The sequence below is a fragment of the Coniosporium apollinis genome (genome assembly GCF_000281105.1).
Source record: "Coniosporium apollinis CBS 100218 chromosome Unknown supercont1.62, whole genome shotgun sequence".
NCBI classification, from domain to species: Eukaryota; Fungi; Ascomycota; class Dothideomycetes; genus Coniosporium; species Coniosporium apollinis.
The window spans coordinates 1-15151 of record NW_006913324.1 but is presented as its reverse complement, the minus strand read 5'-3'; the positions used below and the strand labels follow the sequence as shown (position 1 = coordinate 15151).

At 55.8% G+C, this 15151-nt stretch overlaps 6 protein-coding genes across 6 annotated transcripts; 4 read left to right on the top strand and 2 right to left on the bottom strand.

The window, feature by feature from the left end:
• Window positions 1-378: 378 nt before the first annotated feature.
• On the bottom strand, window positions 379-1074 carry W97_08734 (uncharacterized protein; the record flags this gene model as incomplete). The annotated part of the gene is made up of 4 exons (XM_007786601.1): window positions 379-505; window positions 591-787; window positions 900-965; window positions 1060-1074. The coding sequence occupies 4 exons, from the start codon at window positions 1072-1074 to the stop codon at window positions 379-381; spliced, it is 405 nt and encodes a 134-aa protein (XP_007784791.1).
• Window positions 1075-1662: 588 nt separating this feature from the next.
• Window positions 1663-2700, top strand: W97_08733 (uncharacterized protein; the record flags this gene model as incomplete). Its single annotated transcript, XM_007786600.1, has 2 exons — window positions 1663-2384; window positions 2433-2700. 2 exons carry the CDS (start codon window positions 1663-1665, stop codon window positions 2698-2700), a joined length of 990 nt encoding a protein of 329 aa, XP_007784790.1.
• A 2683-nt stretch (window positions 2701-5383) lies between these two features.
• Window positions 5384-5944, top strand: W97_08732 (uncharacterized protein; the record flags this gene model as incomplete). The annotated part of the gene is made up of 1 exon (XM_007786599.1): window positions 5384-5944. One exon carries the CDS (start codon window positions 5384-5386, stop codon window positions 5942-5944), a length of 561 nt encoding a protein of 186 aa, XP_007784789.1.
• A 1901-nt stretch (window positions 5945-7845) lies between these two features.
• Window positions 7846-11900, bottom strand: W97_08731 (uncharacterized protein; the record flags this gene model as incomplete). The annotated part of the gene is made up of 2 exons (XM_007786598.1): window positions 7846-8628; window positions 8682-11900. The coding sequence occupies 2 exons, from the start codon at window positions 11898-11900 to the stop codon at window positions 7846-7848; spliced, it is 4002 nt and encodes a 1333-aa protein (XP_007784788.1).
• A 539-nt stretch (window positions 11901-12439) lies between these two features.
• W97_08730 (uncharacterized protein) lies at window positions 12440-13806 on the top strand (the record flags this gene model as incomplete). The annotated part of the gene is made up of 4 exons (XM_007786597.1): window positions 12440-12618; window positions 12766-13462; window positions 13523-13702; window positions 13765-13806. 4 exons carry the CDS (start codon window positions 12440-12442, stop codon window positions 13804-13806), a joined length of 1098 nt encoding a protein of 365 aa, XP_007784787.1.
• Window positions 13807-14335: 529 nt separating this feature from the next.
• Window positions 14336-15123, top strand: W97_08729 (uncharacterized protein; the record flags this gene model as incomplete). Its single annotated transcript, XM_007786596.1, has 2 exons — window positions 14336-14575; window positions 14638-15123. Coding segments are annotated over 2 exons (726 nt in total), but the record flags the coding sequence as incomplete, so codon positions are not given.
• Between the last annotated feature and the right edge of the window lie 28 nt (window positions 15124-15151).

Here is a 15151-nt window from a genome sequence, read left to right as displayed (position 1 = left end):
AACGCTAAAAGTTCGTACCATATGTGAAGAATGACACAAAGTTCATGGCTGCGTGTTTAAGACAAGGAGTAGCCCGCTGCGAAGGTACAAATGTTCAACAGTAATAAAATCTTCTCAGGTTTAGTATTTCACCAGTTAGATGTCTTCAAGTTTTGTGCTATTCGCAACTTCTTACAAGATATGTCAAGCATCTACTTGGTTTGCAAGAGATTGACCAGGTCATCCAGATCTTGGTGTTGATGTGGTCGTTCCATCCGGAATGCAATTTAAATCAGTTGCTCCAGGAGAGTCAATGCCTATCCTATGAGCCAGAAATTGGTGGCTTTCTTATGCTATTCCGCAACCCCACAGCTAACACGCCTGCACATTATTCAACATCTACTCATCATCCTCATCCGCATCATCATTGACAACATTGAAGAACCTGAGCTCATACACCCCCTTCGAGGTCGACACCACCCGCAACCAATCACGGAGCTGCTGCTTCTTGAGGAATTTCTTCGTCCTGTCACCGTAGTGTCAGCCCCTGCCTCCATCCATGCTCCTCACCCTGCTCTACATCCTCCAGGGAAGGGAAGTGGATCGCTTACAGGTACTTGAGGTACCGCCCGGAAAACTCCTGGTGCGCAATGACCTCGATCTTGCCCTCGCCGGCCTGAGAGATGTTGATGGTATCGCCGAGATTGCCGGTGCGGCCGTCCACCTTTATGCGGTCGTGCAGGAACTTCTCGAAGGCGGTCACGTCGAAGATCTTGTCGTTTGCGGGTTGCGAGGCGTTGATGATGTACTGTACGCCCTTGTCAGAACAAATTCACATCTATGGCTTCTGGGTAGGGTGAGAGGTGGTGAGAACTCGCGGATTGGGCGAGGGCTCAAGGAGTGCGCAATTGGTGACTTACCTTCTTGGTGATCTTCTGGCCCTTCTTGGGTCCGCCCTTGGGGCCGCCGGCGCCTTGTGGTCGTTTCTGCAGAGGGAGATGTATCTTAGCCTACTGTTCTGTGCCTGCTCCTCCTCCGGTGAGGTGGAGGGGCCGGCGGACAGCAAAGCGATGTACGTACGGTTCCTTGTGCCATTGTGGATGTGTTGACTGTGGTCGCAAAGAAATGGATATCCTGCGCCTGGTGATTGATGCGAGAAGAGTGCGGTGATGGAACCGAGATGGGGTTCAAGGTTGCCCTGTGATTTTGACACGGGAGTGGTGTGGTGCCGCAAGTGGCTCGCTAAAAGTTTGGCGACAATGCCAAGACGTGGAGGCTGAAGCTGGGGCGGAGATCTAGGTAGCTCATCTCTACGTCGAGCGCTGCGGCTGTAAAGTCAGGGTCTCACAAACAGTCATCTCCTGCAAGATTGAGGAGGCAGTTTTCACATCTTGAGGTGCATTCTGCGCGCCTGTTGAGGCATACCATTGATCATCCAGGCTTCTCGCACTGATACCAGCTTTTGCTTTACTCTCTAACCTGAACCCGGTCTGCCGCGCCTTGGAGTGAGCTCTATTCATACTCACCTTGAAATCAAGGGTCCTCGGTGTCTAAACCGGTCACCTCCTCGTCATTCCAGATAGAACAAAAGCAGCCAGTTTCTAGGAAACAGGACCTTGCTCAGACATCATCTTCCCCATCAAGTTTGAATCACACAACGTTGTCCTCGAGGTTACAGCAAGCATGGCTCCCGTACCGATCGAACCTAGGCCCAGTGACTCAAGCCGCTTCAGATCCCACACGATCGCCGCGACCACCGAGGGCGTGGTCGATTTTGAAGTCCCCGGAGCCGGAAAGCCCTGCAAGACCTGGTACAGACTTCGCGGCAATCTCACCTACGGCGGACGACCTCTCGTATGTCTGCACGGAGGACCCGGCGTCGGCCACGACTATCTAGAGTCTCTCGAGGACCTCAGTATTTCCTACAACATCCCGGTCGTCCTGTATGACCAGCTGGGCACGGGTCGATCGACGCATCTGCCGGAGAAGAAGGGCGACGCTAAGTTCTGGACTATCGGCTTGTTCCTGGCTGAGCTTGATAACCTGCTCCGACATCTGGGCATCCACCAGAATTACGACCTGTACGGCAACTCGTGGGGCGGTATGCTGGGGGCAGAGCATGCAATCCTTGGGCCGAAGGGGTTGAACCGCCTCATCATCGCAGATGCGCCCGCCAATATCCACAACTGGGTAAGGGCAGCGAACAAGTTGCGCAAAGAGCTGCCAGAGGACGTCCAAGCAGTTTTACAGAAGCATGAAGACGACAAGACGACAGACAGTCCAGAGTATGAGCGCGCTGTGCAAGTCTTCTATCAGCGGCATGTGTGTCGAGTAAACCCATGGCCCAAAGAAGTGCAGCGATCGTTTCAGAACATCAAGGACGATCCCACGGTCTACCACACCATGTCAGTCTATTTCCACTTCTCTTCGTAGACATTTGCTAAAGTCAACAGGAATGGTCCGTCAGAGTTTCACGTGGTCGGCTCACTGAAGGAATGGTCAATACTTCAGGACCTGCCCAAGATCGACGTACCGACGTTGCTCATCAACGGTCGCTACGACGAGGCGACTGACGAGGTCGTGGAGCCGTACTTCCAGAAGATCAAGAGGGTGAAGTGGGTCACGTTCGAGCAGTCCAGCCATATGCCGCACGTGGAGGAGCGGAGCAGGTTTATGGAGGTTGTCAGTCACTTCTTGAGATCTGAGACAATGAGATGTTAAGGGCGGCCTGAAATTCGATACGTGTCAGATGAAGAAATGGAGAGCGTGGTAGATTGCAGCCTGGCTCTGGGGAAATTTGCAGCAGTTCGACTGAGATACTAGGACGAAAAGTTATGGGTGCATCGCAAGGTGTTTCTTGTTTTCGCTAGCGCCTGCATCTGAGGACAGAGTGGTTCTGAATCTCTATGTTCAATGTATTTAGTTTACTCACCGGGGGATTGTCGTGGAGTAGCATATGGATACGAGTACGGTCTGTGTTGCGAGGCCTGCTATACGACACTGGCTGTGGTAATCACATTTGCTATACGAAAACACGAGGACTTGATCTGTTGGTCGCGATCTCAAGCATTCCCTCTTCCGGACCGCGTATTCCTCAGCGACATGAAACCCACACCGATAAGGAATATTACCAAGCAATTGCTTTTTGATACTCCAAACGCACCGCCCCCAACACAGCCACGAGATCCGCCCACTTAACGCGACCACGCCTGATAAGACAAGCAGCTCAAAACTGACTGGCTGTCAGTGCTTGAAATACGACCTCGCTACTCCGCATTCGTGCTGACCGGTCAAGCCTCCAGCACGCAGCGGCCTATCAGACAGGGATATACTTCAATACTTTTCCCCAAACATGCACCTGTGCATTCAGAGATAAACTAGGCAAACATGTAGCCTTGCAAACAACGGGTCTGCAGTTCATACTTGAGCTTTCAGCCCCTCGAAGCTGAAACTCGTCGGTTCACCTTCCAATCTGTTTGGAGTAAAAGAAGCGTCCAGTGTCCGCCGTGCGCTGCTCTGTTGTCCTCTCGTCAACCAACTATCTCAGCAGCACTAGAAACGCGTCTGTCAACGAAGCGTCTCAGCTGCGACTAGTGGTCACGATGTCAGACGCGTCGCCTCGCAAGAGGTGCTCAAAGGGCCATGGAACGTCGTTTTCAGCACACAAGAAGTGGGTTGGCGGACAAGCTGTCCCTCTAGCATCTGGGCACCAGCTGACAACGATGTAGAACGCCCAATACAGTCGTCAAGACGCTTCGTCTTCCTCAGCTACCACAAGCGAAGTTGCAGCCGGTAACAAGCTGCTGCTGAATCACCGTCGATACTGCAACTCAGCCCTCGGCATGTCCGCAAGCCTACGCAGAGGCCACGTATTGCGCGCAGGACACTCTCGAAGTAGCCTCTATTCGCGAGAGAGTGTCGAAGTCACTGAAGACCAGCTGACTCGACGATTCGTACGAGAACCCCGGTGCGACCTTCTCACTGGTCCAGTGAATCCCTAGTAGACGGCAGTCGCCATGCAGAACCTGGCTCTGGAGTCCGCGACGCACCATATCGGGACTTTATGGCGGCCGCCGGGTCTTCTAGAGAAAGCTTCCGCTGTTCCACGGAGCCATGTACTCGTACGTGTGCTGCATGCCTCGGAAGCCGCGCAACAAGCACAGTGGCAAGCACATGAAGGTGCAAACGCAAGGCGCATAGCCTCAGGACGCGAAGCGCGATGCTTGGATAGCATGACGTGATCGGCCAAGACCGTCGCAGAGTTTCGAATTCGAATTCTCATCCAAAGTCCGTTGAGCGTGGCGGTCTTCGCTCTGGAACGACAGGTTGCACCGCCACCGAAGCCGGACTTAACATTGTTCCGGATCGGGATGATCCGGAGCCGAGGCTTTTGATTTGAAATTCACGCCTGACGCCACGCATTTCAGGCACTCTCACCACCCCACGCCGCGAATACGTGAGTCACTCCTGCAGCCTATTGGTAAATGTAAAAATAGTCCATGGTAGCCGGGTCTTCTCACACGGTTTAGGCAATCTCAATCAGCTGCCGATGCCTGGTCAAAGCCAGCGAATATAGCCAGGGCACGTCGCAGTGTAATCCATATCCTGGATTGCTTGGCTTCAAACTCTGCCTCAGGCTTGCCACCGGCCATCCAAAGGTATCCCGGTTCTCAAGCAAACTTTCTTCAGGCGCAACAGCCATGAGTGGCGAGACTCGGAGTCACCTGATTCTGTGATTGGGTCGGAGTTAGGCGCGTGTATTGTCAACAGCTGCGCCTTCCTTAGCTGAGGTGTCCTTATATCGCGAGTGGTCGCCGCCTAAGGCGTCAGAAGCCTTTCGAACATCTGCGAACTTACCATGCCATATATCTTCCCACACGAGCGGGAGAACACCACCATGGCCACAGAACACGACGGTCGACCACCTATGGCGGAAGAAAACCCAACAAGCCATCATGAGGAAGATCCTTCCGCAGACGATTCTGGTTCAGAAGCGCAAGATCAACCTTTTTCACCTCGACGCGGTCATACCTTCAAACGACCTGGCGACCCACCTCGGCATCCAGATGGCAAGATAATGTGCAGCTTCGATCCCAAATGTCACCTACTCAGATTTGAGCGCAAATGTGAATGGAGGTAAGGCATCAAAACTTTCTTCTTCAGGATGAGCAACGGTGGTGGCGAATACCGTACGTTTTCGAAAACTATGAACGCCTCGTCTGGCCGTCCAAGGAACTGGTTTTGGCATATATGGTTTTCCAGACCACCTTGTGCGCTTCGGCGCATGCGTGTCTGGTCCAACTACAACCTGCATACCAACGTTCTCTTCGCGCTGCCATGCGCGCTCACAATCTCGATCTCATCAAGCTCTCTATACACAGCGCTAACATTTCATAGTAAACACATGGACAAGCACGACCGGCCATACAAATGTCGGGAGCCAGGCTGTGAGAAGCTCCTCGGCTTCACCTACTCAGGCGGACTGCTGCGACATCAGCGCGAAGTGCACAAGATGCACGGCGGCACGAAAGAGGCCTTGTTCTGCCCAGTCAAAGAGTGCAAGCGGAGTTCAGGTCCTGGCTTCACGAGGAAAGAGAACTTGAACGAGCACATGCGGCGAGTGCATCGGAGAGCTTCGGGCTCGTCTGAACCTACGGCGCGGAAAGAAGGCCCGGAAGTGGAAGCTGAGCATGAGCAGTCGGAGGCGCCGTCGACGGACGCGCCTACGCCGGGGGAGTTCCGCACTGTCAACAACGTACCTGCGACCGGCAAGCGAAAACGAGCGTTCCCTACGGCGGAGCAGGGCATCGACACGGACGAAGCGAGCTCAGAAGTGGAGATCAAGCGTCTCAGGCTTGAGACGGAAAGCAGAGACGAGAGGATACGGCAGTTGGAGGACGAGAATGCAAGGCTCAAGGCGAGGCTGGATTACCTCGAAGACCTGATGGCGGCAAGACCGCAGTGAGGGGGGATTTCTTTCGTATCCAAACTGGGAGTTCTCGCATCGTAAGGTGTTTGGGTGTATCATCTCAGAGTCTCGTTTTCTCACGGCTGATCAACAAGCGCTATTGTCTGGCGTTAGCTAATGTTTTCGGGTGGTCACTGTCACATTGCGCTGTTATCTCTCAGCTTCGTTGCATAGACTGTAAGATAGGTAGCGGCTGCATATGATACCCAGACTGGCATTCATCATCATGGCAACAGGCTACATAGAAAGACCACATTGCTCATCTCATCACGCCATCACGCTTCCCACGTTGCTGCCTTACCGATTTCGAAACTACACGTGCATCATCGGGATTGATGCGCTGCCTGAATGCTGGTCGATCCCGGTTTCACATGCCTCAAAAAATGCCTCAAACAAGACTCACGGCACGATCGCCTCATCACGCAGGGCAACTGACTGTTCTGCCCCACGCCCGATGCCCTCTCCGGTTGCTAGTCCGGAGGAAGGTGGAGTCATCGTGGAGAGACGTTGCCGTGTTCCACGTTAGGTTAAGTGATTGGCCGAGACCATGTGATATCGTGTGCTAGCGCGAGACACGCGGCAACGTGCACCCTTGCTGCCTGCAACCTCACCACCAACACTTTGAAAAGTTCTGACTCCGATAGGACGTTCGATGCACAGCCACCCTGCTTGCTGCGATCACCTGCCCAACTCGATGCCGATGTCGATGATGGAAAAGATGTGCCTGCTTGCTGCGAACCACTGGGGAAAGCAGGCGCTACGGGTCCCGCACGCTAGGGCATTAACGGAAGTTTCAGACGACGTGTCAAGAGCATGGCCAGTTTCGCTGTTACAAGGCGATGTCCTATCCTCAACGCTACTCCCAGACAAAGCTGGTGACTAGAGTAGGTTGAGCGGATTGCGGACCTGCTTGGCCGCAAGGGAAGGCGGACCCGACGTCAAAACCCGGGAGCAAAGGAAACTCTCGACACCGTAGTCGTCCATTCTTCCACCCAAGGCACCAAGTCCGGATGATGAATACCGCTGGACGCTGATGTGCTGCCGCGATGCTTCGAAGCCAAGCAAATCACTCTCCTTCAAGACCATGGAATAGCCGCTGATGCCAACCGGCCATGCAAAAAACTCTCCACACAAAATGGATAAAGCTGCCACATAAACCTCCGTGGCATAAGGTAATGGACTCCACAACAGCGGGGCCGCGAGGCAAGCTCATCACGCCAGTCGCCCCAAACAGCGGAAACCGCTCACCAACTTGGAACCCGTGCGGGTCATTTCCCCTCAAGACTAGACTCTACATACCATAGTTCTGAGAAACCCCTCCATCGATTAGAGTGTTGCCTAAAGCCCTATGCAGGCATCTCTACGCATCGAGCTAGCGACATCCCCATCGTTATCTGGATCAGCGCGATGCTCCGGTGTGGATGTGGGGTACAAACGAACGATGATCCCCAGAGTGGCTGCCTGGACGGCGGCCTGGGGCTTGAGCAAGACCTTTGAGTTGCGGAGGGTGACGTTCAGCTCCTTGCGCACACAGACAGCAGGATGGAGGTGTTGGTACGTGTATAGCCAACCTCTCAGTAGATTGAGTGCGCTGGTGGGAGAGCCAGAGACGATCTTGAAGCACAGTGAACCGCAGCAACATTGTCCTTGCATCCGTACCAATCTCTGTCTTCGACGCTTTTGCTCACGAAAAGCCTATCATTCTCTCCGCGCACCGAAGGGGTTCCTGAGTGGAGCAAAGTTCCACTTAATGGGACGCTCACTCACGCCAGCAATGCAACAGCCTCATGACAAACCGTTCCTATCTCATCAGTCATTCCCTTCGTCCAGTATCCCATACCGCCTCAACCAGCAGCATCCCCTGTCGCCCTTACTCAGCACCTCTTCTTTCCCTTTATTCAGCGCTCCCTCTCCCTACTAATCTCCTCCTCAACCGTCCTCACCAACGGCGCAAACTCCTTCCCCACCCACCCCCAATACGCCTGCCACGCCCTCACATGCGGATCCTGACTCTCCGCCATATCAATCCCCAGGGCCCTGTTAATCGCCGCGCTGACCCTGACCGCTCCCAAACTCGCCTCCTTCAGCCTCTCCAGCTCCTGCTTGACGGCGCTCTCCTTGGGCTTCGTGGCCAGGATGCCCCGATAGTGCTCCGCTATCGCATCTAAGCGGACCCTCGTCTCGTCGGGAGCGAGGACGACGAGTTTGGATAGCATCAAGTTGCAGAGGATGCGGATGTCGTGGTCATCGCCTATGCCTGCTATGACGCGGTCGAAGAATTCCGGGACTGACAGCGCAGAGAAACTGTTCTCGAGAAGCGCGTACAGCGTCTCGTACGCGCTCTTCCTGAGCTCAAGCCCGTCGTCGACTTTGTGCTTGAACGGGCCCATCTGCACCTCCCTGACAAGCTGGGGTTTGATTTTCGTCTCCTCCATAATGGAGGGCAGTAGTTCCGGGAGGTGCGGCAGGATCAACTCGGGCTTGTTGTGCGCGGCTGCGCTGAAAGCGGTCAGGGCTAGTCGGCGGTTCTCGAGGTCCGGCTCGTGCAGCATGAGGCTTAGCATTGGGATGATGAGGGGCGCGAGGTGCGCGTCGTAGGAGGAGTCGGTGTCGGCGAAGGTGTAGCGGAGCGCGGAGATTACCATGCCACGGACTGTGGGGGAGGGGTCGTGGAGGAAGGCCTGCGTGGGGATTAGAGGGGCGAGGCTGGAGGGATTAGGGGATAGAAGCTCACCTGCAGCTGCGGGAGATAGGTCTTGGGATCGATGATTGCGAGACGTCCGATGCATTCCGCGCCTATGGCCTTGTTGTCTTCGGCTTGCGAGGCGACGACAAGGCTCTGCCACATCTTCTGCGAGTAGGGCAGGATCTCGGAGTCGTTGCTCTGGAGTTGCAGGATCTCTTTGAGGGAGTGGAGGAGGAGGTATTGCGGGCTCGATGGCTGGCTCATCGTAGAAAGAACGACAGGAAGGTACGTCGAGATGCTGCCGGCTCCCGCGCGACCAAGGGCGACAGCAGCAGCCAAGGGTACCTGTTCCAGGTTCGAGGAAAAGTACGAAATGAAAAGTTGGGGCTGCAATGGTGACGCTGAGCCCATGCGGAGCCCGGCTTCGCCCAACACAGCCAGAGCAAGGCACTTTCGCTTACCGTCTTTGGCGGTGTTGAGCTCGCTGACAAAATCGTCCAGCTTGACGTTCAGATTTGGCCCACCGGCGACGAGTAATGTGCCCACTACCTTACCCACTAAGTCTGGATTGCCTCCTACGCCAACGTCTTTCAGTAGCATCTGCATGAGATTCCGGCCAACTCCTTGCTCCCCGATGGCCCGAACAAGCGTGAGGAGCGCATCAAGAGCGGAGCCACTGAGGGAAGTCGTGACCACTTGACATATTGCCTGGTCGAGCTGCTTGTCCACGACAGCCCTTCCATTGTCCCGGACGAACGTCGTCAGAATGACCAGCGCTGGGACCAGAAGATGTGCGTCCTTCGAATTTACCACAGGCAGCAGCACGCCGAGCAACTCACTGGTAGTCTTGCTGTCCAAATTTGGTCTAATGACAGGGTTCACAGCGAGCGTCCTGAGTGTCGCGAGACTGGCGCCACGCAGCGAACGACTCGCTTTGCGCAGTTGGGCTCCCAGCTCCAAGCACACGCTCTGGACCCACTTCGGAGAGAACTCGCTCTTGTTCTGAGCGAGGCTCGCTATCACGTCTATTGCTCGAACAGCGGCGAGCCTAGTGAGCTCATTTCGGAGACGATCGGCAAGCAGGTCGAGTCCGGCTGTCCGCTTCGATTGAGAGATGAAGTCTTGTGATCCTGAAGTACGGCCTAGAAGCAGTCCGAGAACGTGGATTGCGCGTTGTCGCACCTCGAGATCAGCGTCATTGGCGGCTATTCGGTTAACCAGGACGTCGTACAGCTGGTCAAGCGCAGCATGATCAGGCGTGGTCGAGCGCGGAGGCGTTAGTGCTACAACAAACTGTTCAACAGTATTGAGAGCCTCTACAGCGACTCTGCTGTACTTGTCGCGCACAACGTCGACAACAGCCTGGCCAGCTTTTGGAAGGTATGGCTGTAGGTTTTTCGAAGTGTGCGTTTCCGCAATGGCTCCAAGAAGCTGTAGTGCCTGGATGCGAAGACTGTTGGCGGTGGTGGAAGACGATGCATGGCCAGCATGAGCGTGAGAGCCGTGCCCCTTGACTGCCTCGACCACAGGGTCGATGATCTGAGCCAGATAATCAGACAGACCTCCACGCTGAGCTGCTACCATGTCTCTCAGCAGCGCCATCGAGGCTTCCTTAGTAGGTGGCGGTCCAGTCTTTAGAAGCTGTGAGACTCCACGCATGATGTCTGGGCTCAGCTTCGAAAGGCTCGACTGTGCTCCTGCGGATGGGACGGCCTGAGGTTCTTGGGCAATATACCCACCAGAGAGCGAAGTATTGGTGTGAGAGTCGAACATACTGGCATCGCTTCCTCCTCGCCTCCGCTTGCGACTCGGTGGTGGTCCCATCGTGCCATTGCTGGCGTCGTGGCCGGCTGCAGTATTGTGGGCATACGCACCGTTGCCTGTAACGCGCACCAAGGCTGCAAGAGCTGCGAGGACCTCCAGTCTAACGCTCTCCTCGCGTTCCTTGAATCTGGATATGAGAGCCGGAGCGACACGATCATAGAGAGTTCCGTCTTCTAGGAGGTCGCCATCGCTTCGAGTCGTAACGAGCACGTACAGAGCCTTGGCGGCGCAGCGGCGCACTTTCCAACTCGCATCGTCCTCGTCTTCATATCCACCTTCTTCCTCGAAATCTTCTTCTCCCGACTCTTGGTCGCTCCCAGCTGCGTCCATATCTTCATCATCGTCATCGGCGAGGTTGGGATCGTACTTCAGGAAGCGGAGAGTAGAATCGATACATTCGTGTGTGTAGAAGCGCATATCGTGGCTGCACGCAGCGAGGAAGTTTTCGATCGCCACAAGGGCGGCTTCTCGAACCTCATCGCCCTCAGGGTCTCGTACGTCTACGTCCTCGGCCAAGTCACTCTCCAGCTCCTCTGCGCTAAGGGCGCTGAAGACGAAAGGCGCCAACGTTCTCAGATAGGGGCCAAATTTGCGCGGTATCGCTCTGGCCATAGATCCTATGACAGTGATATACAGTTTCCGCCGGCCGAGCGTCACGTGCGAGTCCCTCAAACTCTCGATCAGTCTGGAGATGAAGGCGCTCAAAACAGCGTCGGAAAAGTACGTGGCGAGAGTGGATAAAGCGGTCACAGCCTTCTTTTTCAGGGCTGAGCTTGCGCGCTCACTCTCAAGGATCTCAAAGGAGATGGCCTGTAGTGCTTGGATCTCCGGCTCTTGTAGCATGGGCCCAAAACACCTTGCGACCTCGATCAAGACGTCCATAGCGTTGCTATCGGTGCCCTTCTCCATGTCTTCCTCCAGCATGCCCTTCGGAGGAGCAGGGAGGTCCTTCCGTCCAGGAGCAATGACAGTATATCCGACGAGGCGGGGAATAAGAGCTTTGCTGACAGCTCCATATGCCTCGACGACCGACCTGGACCGCTGGATACCTTGTATGGGTTTTGGCAGCGCGACAACAATGGCCCTGAGGGCAAGAGCAGGTATAGAGCTGTCCACGATGTTGTCCGTCTTCAAGTTCGACACTTTATCAATTAGGGGTGCCAGAATGGTGTCCGGAGCCTTGTTTACAAATGGCTCCAACACCTTCACTGCCATGTTCTGCACTTCGCCGTTCGTGTCCTTGAGTGTGTGGAGTAGGCCGTCGACAACTCTGGCGCAAACGGGATAGTCGTGCTGGATCAAGCCTGGATGGCCGGATTTGAGGATCTGGTGAAGATCGTTGAGGGCCATGTACCGGAAGTCAGGGTCTTCATCTTGCAGCTTGGGCAATAGCTGTGCCACATTTTGAGCGGTGGGGTTCGCTGGGATGGCGGTCGAAGCCATGGTTGTGTGCTGGTTTGAAAAGTGTGCACTGTATGCAGGATCTCTGTGGGATGTTTCCGTAGGTATAGCTTTCAGACTCCGTAGAAGCCTCGCGTGAAACAGGAAGCCGACGCTTAGAAGGAACGGAGAGCTGCAGGCAGAAGTTGTAACTGTTCAATCGGCGCAGTGGACAGAGCGTGGGCGGCAAGACGTAGCAAATCGGGCATAACGAGAACCGAGAACGGGAAGGGGAGAGTAGTTTGGGCTTTGGGGATACTGAGAACGAGGGAAGGTGGTACGGTGCAGCTCCCGGACATGCCACCGCTAGTGAAGCTGTGGAGTTTACTGTGCTTAGCTGCATTCAACAGCAGCTTTGCAGGTGGTGGAGGGGTCCTTGGTCCTGTGAAGCTCGCAGCGGAATTTGCCGTGCCTGAGCACCGTCGACGACATGGTGATCTAGTGAGCCGGCCATCTTCAACCACCGCACAACTTCCTCAATCCTACCTTCAACAACTCAATTCATCTTCACTGCATTCAGGTCGCCCATCTGCAGCTTCAAGATGGTTTTACCAAGGTCCACGGCCTTCCCGGCCTCGTTTACCGCACAGTTCGCACGGGCACCACGAGCTCTCCGCAGCGCCGGACCGCAGCCATGGAAGCGCTTTGCCCAACGCACAGTCCGGAGAGGTTATGCCAGCGCAGGCGAGACGATGAAGAAAGCCGGTAGCGATCTGCCATGGTAGGACAGTTCTGTTGGTACAAGCACAGCGAGCTACCTGCTCAGCTCCCTCGCCGAGGCGATCCGGCAATTGAACTAGCTTGACAACTTCGTATTGACGTGCTCAGCTTAACGAGCAAGCTGCTGACACTTGCTTTAATCACACAGGCTCATCGGCGCCATAGCCGTCACCGTCCCCACCTGCGCATACCTCCTGCAGCCCAGCTCCGACTCGCAAGGCCACCACGGCGCCGACGCCCACAAGACCCGGGACGAGCCCGGCAAACAGGACATATCCGAGTTGAACCCGGACGTGGACGAGGACGAGGGCAAGAGCAAGATCGCCCCGTCTGACCAAACTGGTGAGGGTCTAGGCGGAGACGATGCCGACAGGGGCGTGGACGACTCCGACAAGGGCGAGGGCAAGGACGACTCCGCCCAGGGCAAGGATGACTCCGACCAAGGCAAAGACGACTCCGATAAGGGTGGAGACGACTCCGCCAAGGACGAAGGTGGCTCCGACGATGGCGATAGCGGCAACACTACCGGCAAGCCCTCCGGCTACGCCTCCAAGGGTAAACTCGAGAAGCCGCAGAACAAGACGCAGAACCCAGACGAGGCTCCTACGCAGGATGAGGAACACATGACCGAGACGCCCGACAACAAGGGCGAGCCCTCCGGCGTGCGGTTCAAGGGCCGCAGCACCCAAGGCGACGAGGAGGGCAGGGTCGAGGACGTCCGCAAGCACGTCCCGGACGCCAAGGGCGGCGCCAAGAAGCGCGTCGAGAGCACGTACGGCAACAAGCTGGGCGCGGCGTCGCCAGTGAGGGAGGACAGGGAGGACGACGGCAAGGCCAAGGATAAGGTTCGTGTCGCTTGCTCCTTCCGCTGTCAATAGATTCCGCAGTGCTAAAATTTTCGACAGGCTGTGGCCTCCAAGGAGCCGCTCGACCACAACCACACCTCCGGAAAACAGGCCGGCCTCTCAAACACCGACACCAAGCATTCAGTGGACATCTCGGCGGACCCGGACAAGTCGAAGAAGGGCGAGGGTGCGCCGGAGACGGCGAAGTTGCAGGGTCCTGTTGATCCGAGACGGCCGCAGGTAAGTCTCTTTCCCAATTCCACCAGAACAGTCGTAAGAATCGATACTAAAGACTCGAACAGGCGGAAAATAAAGATGACAGGGACGACTCCGAAAAGGCATGAGTATATCAGTGTCTTCATCTCCTGTAAATTGTTCGCTACCCTCCCGCGATTGGAGGGTAAGAGTCCGGTGGTAGCTCAATGTGTATATTCAAAACATCGGTGGAGTGGTTGTCGTGGTGTGTCTCCAGAGCTAAACCAGGTATCGACGCCTTTCCCGCTGATTGTGCCTGTCTGAAATCTGGCAATTACAACGCAAGCAGGTGTTGCTCTGGATGCAAGGATGACTTTACTACACAACTAACGGTCCGCTGATATCTTGAGCGACTGAGAATAACTTATGTTGGGCCATGAAGATCTACTAATGCATACGGCTTGCTAACATAGCTCAATGCAGAGTGACATGCACGAGGAACACTATGCTGGAACATCGCATGCAACCTGCGCCAGCCAGCTCACGCAGCGACAAAGCAAAAAAGAAGATACCTACGTCTATACACCAAAGACGGTCCCACTCTAGCATGATATCTACCAAACATGAGCCCCGCCTCAAAGCACCCTCGGTGTGGAAACCATCACGAGCTGCCCAAGTATGGCTTCTCAGAAGACGCCATCCCTCGTCGAACTCGCCGAGCAGATCCTTGCGGCAGCCAAAGACCTCGAAGCGGCCGTCTCAGCACCGCCTGACTTCGAGAACGACACCCTTACCGAGCTTCCCGAGTCTCTATCATGCACACGCAAAGCTCTCATCGACGCAACTAGCACGCTCAACGCTCTAGCACGCGGCTCAACCGGCACCTACGGCCACGTCCAACACCTGAGCTGCTATCAGGTGTATTATGAGGGCTGTCCTCGCTGATCTCCATTCCACGACCACTAACTCCCTCACCCTAGTGGCTCGACCAGATCTCCCTCCTAGCCCTCTACCGCTTCCACATCCCCCACACCATCCCCCTCAACAGCTCCATCTCCTACGCAGGCCTAGCCGACCGCTGTACCCTCGACATCTCCAAACCTTCCCGCCTCCTCCGCTGCGCCATGGCCGCGCACCTCCTCCACTCGCCCTCCCCCAAACAAGTCGCGCACACCGCCGACACCCACCTCCCCGCCACCGACCCCACCATGTGGGACTTCGTAGGCTGCACCCTGACCGAGCTGCGCCCCGCCGGCTTCGCGGTCCTGGACGCCATGGCCCAGTGGCCCGGGAGCCAGGAGCTTCACCAGACGGCCTGGAACGCGTGCGCGAGGACGCCGAAGACCTTCTACGAGGACGTCGTGCTCGGGGATGCGGAGCGCGCGACACGGGTTGGCGGCATGGTGGTGCAGGCGATCACGGAGGCCGGGCGGGCGGGAGGCTTATCTGCTGTCGGAGGCGTATCCGTGGGGGGAGCTTGGGCTGGGGGGGGGG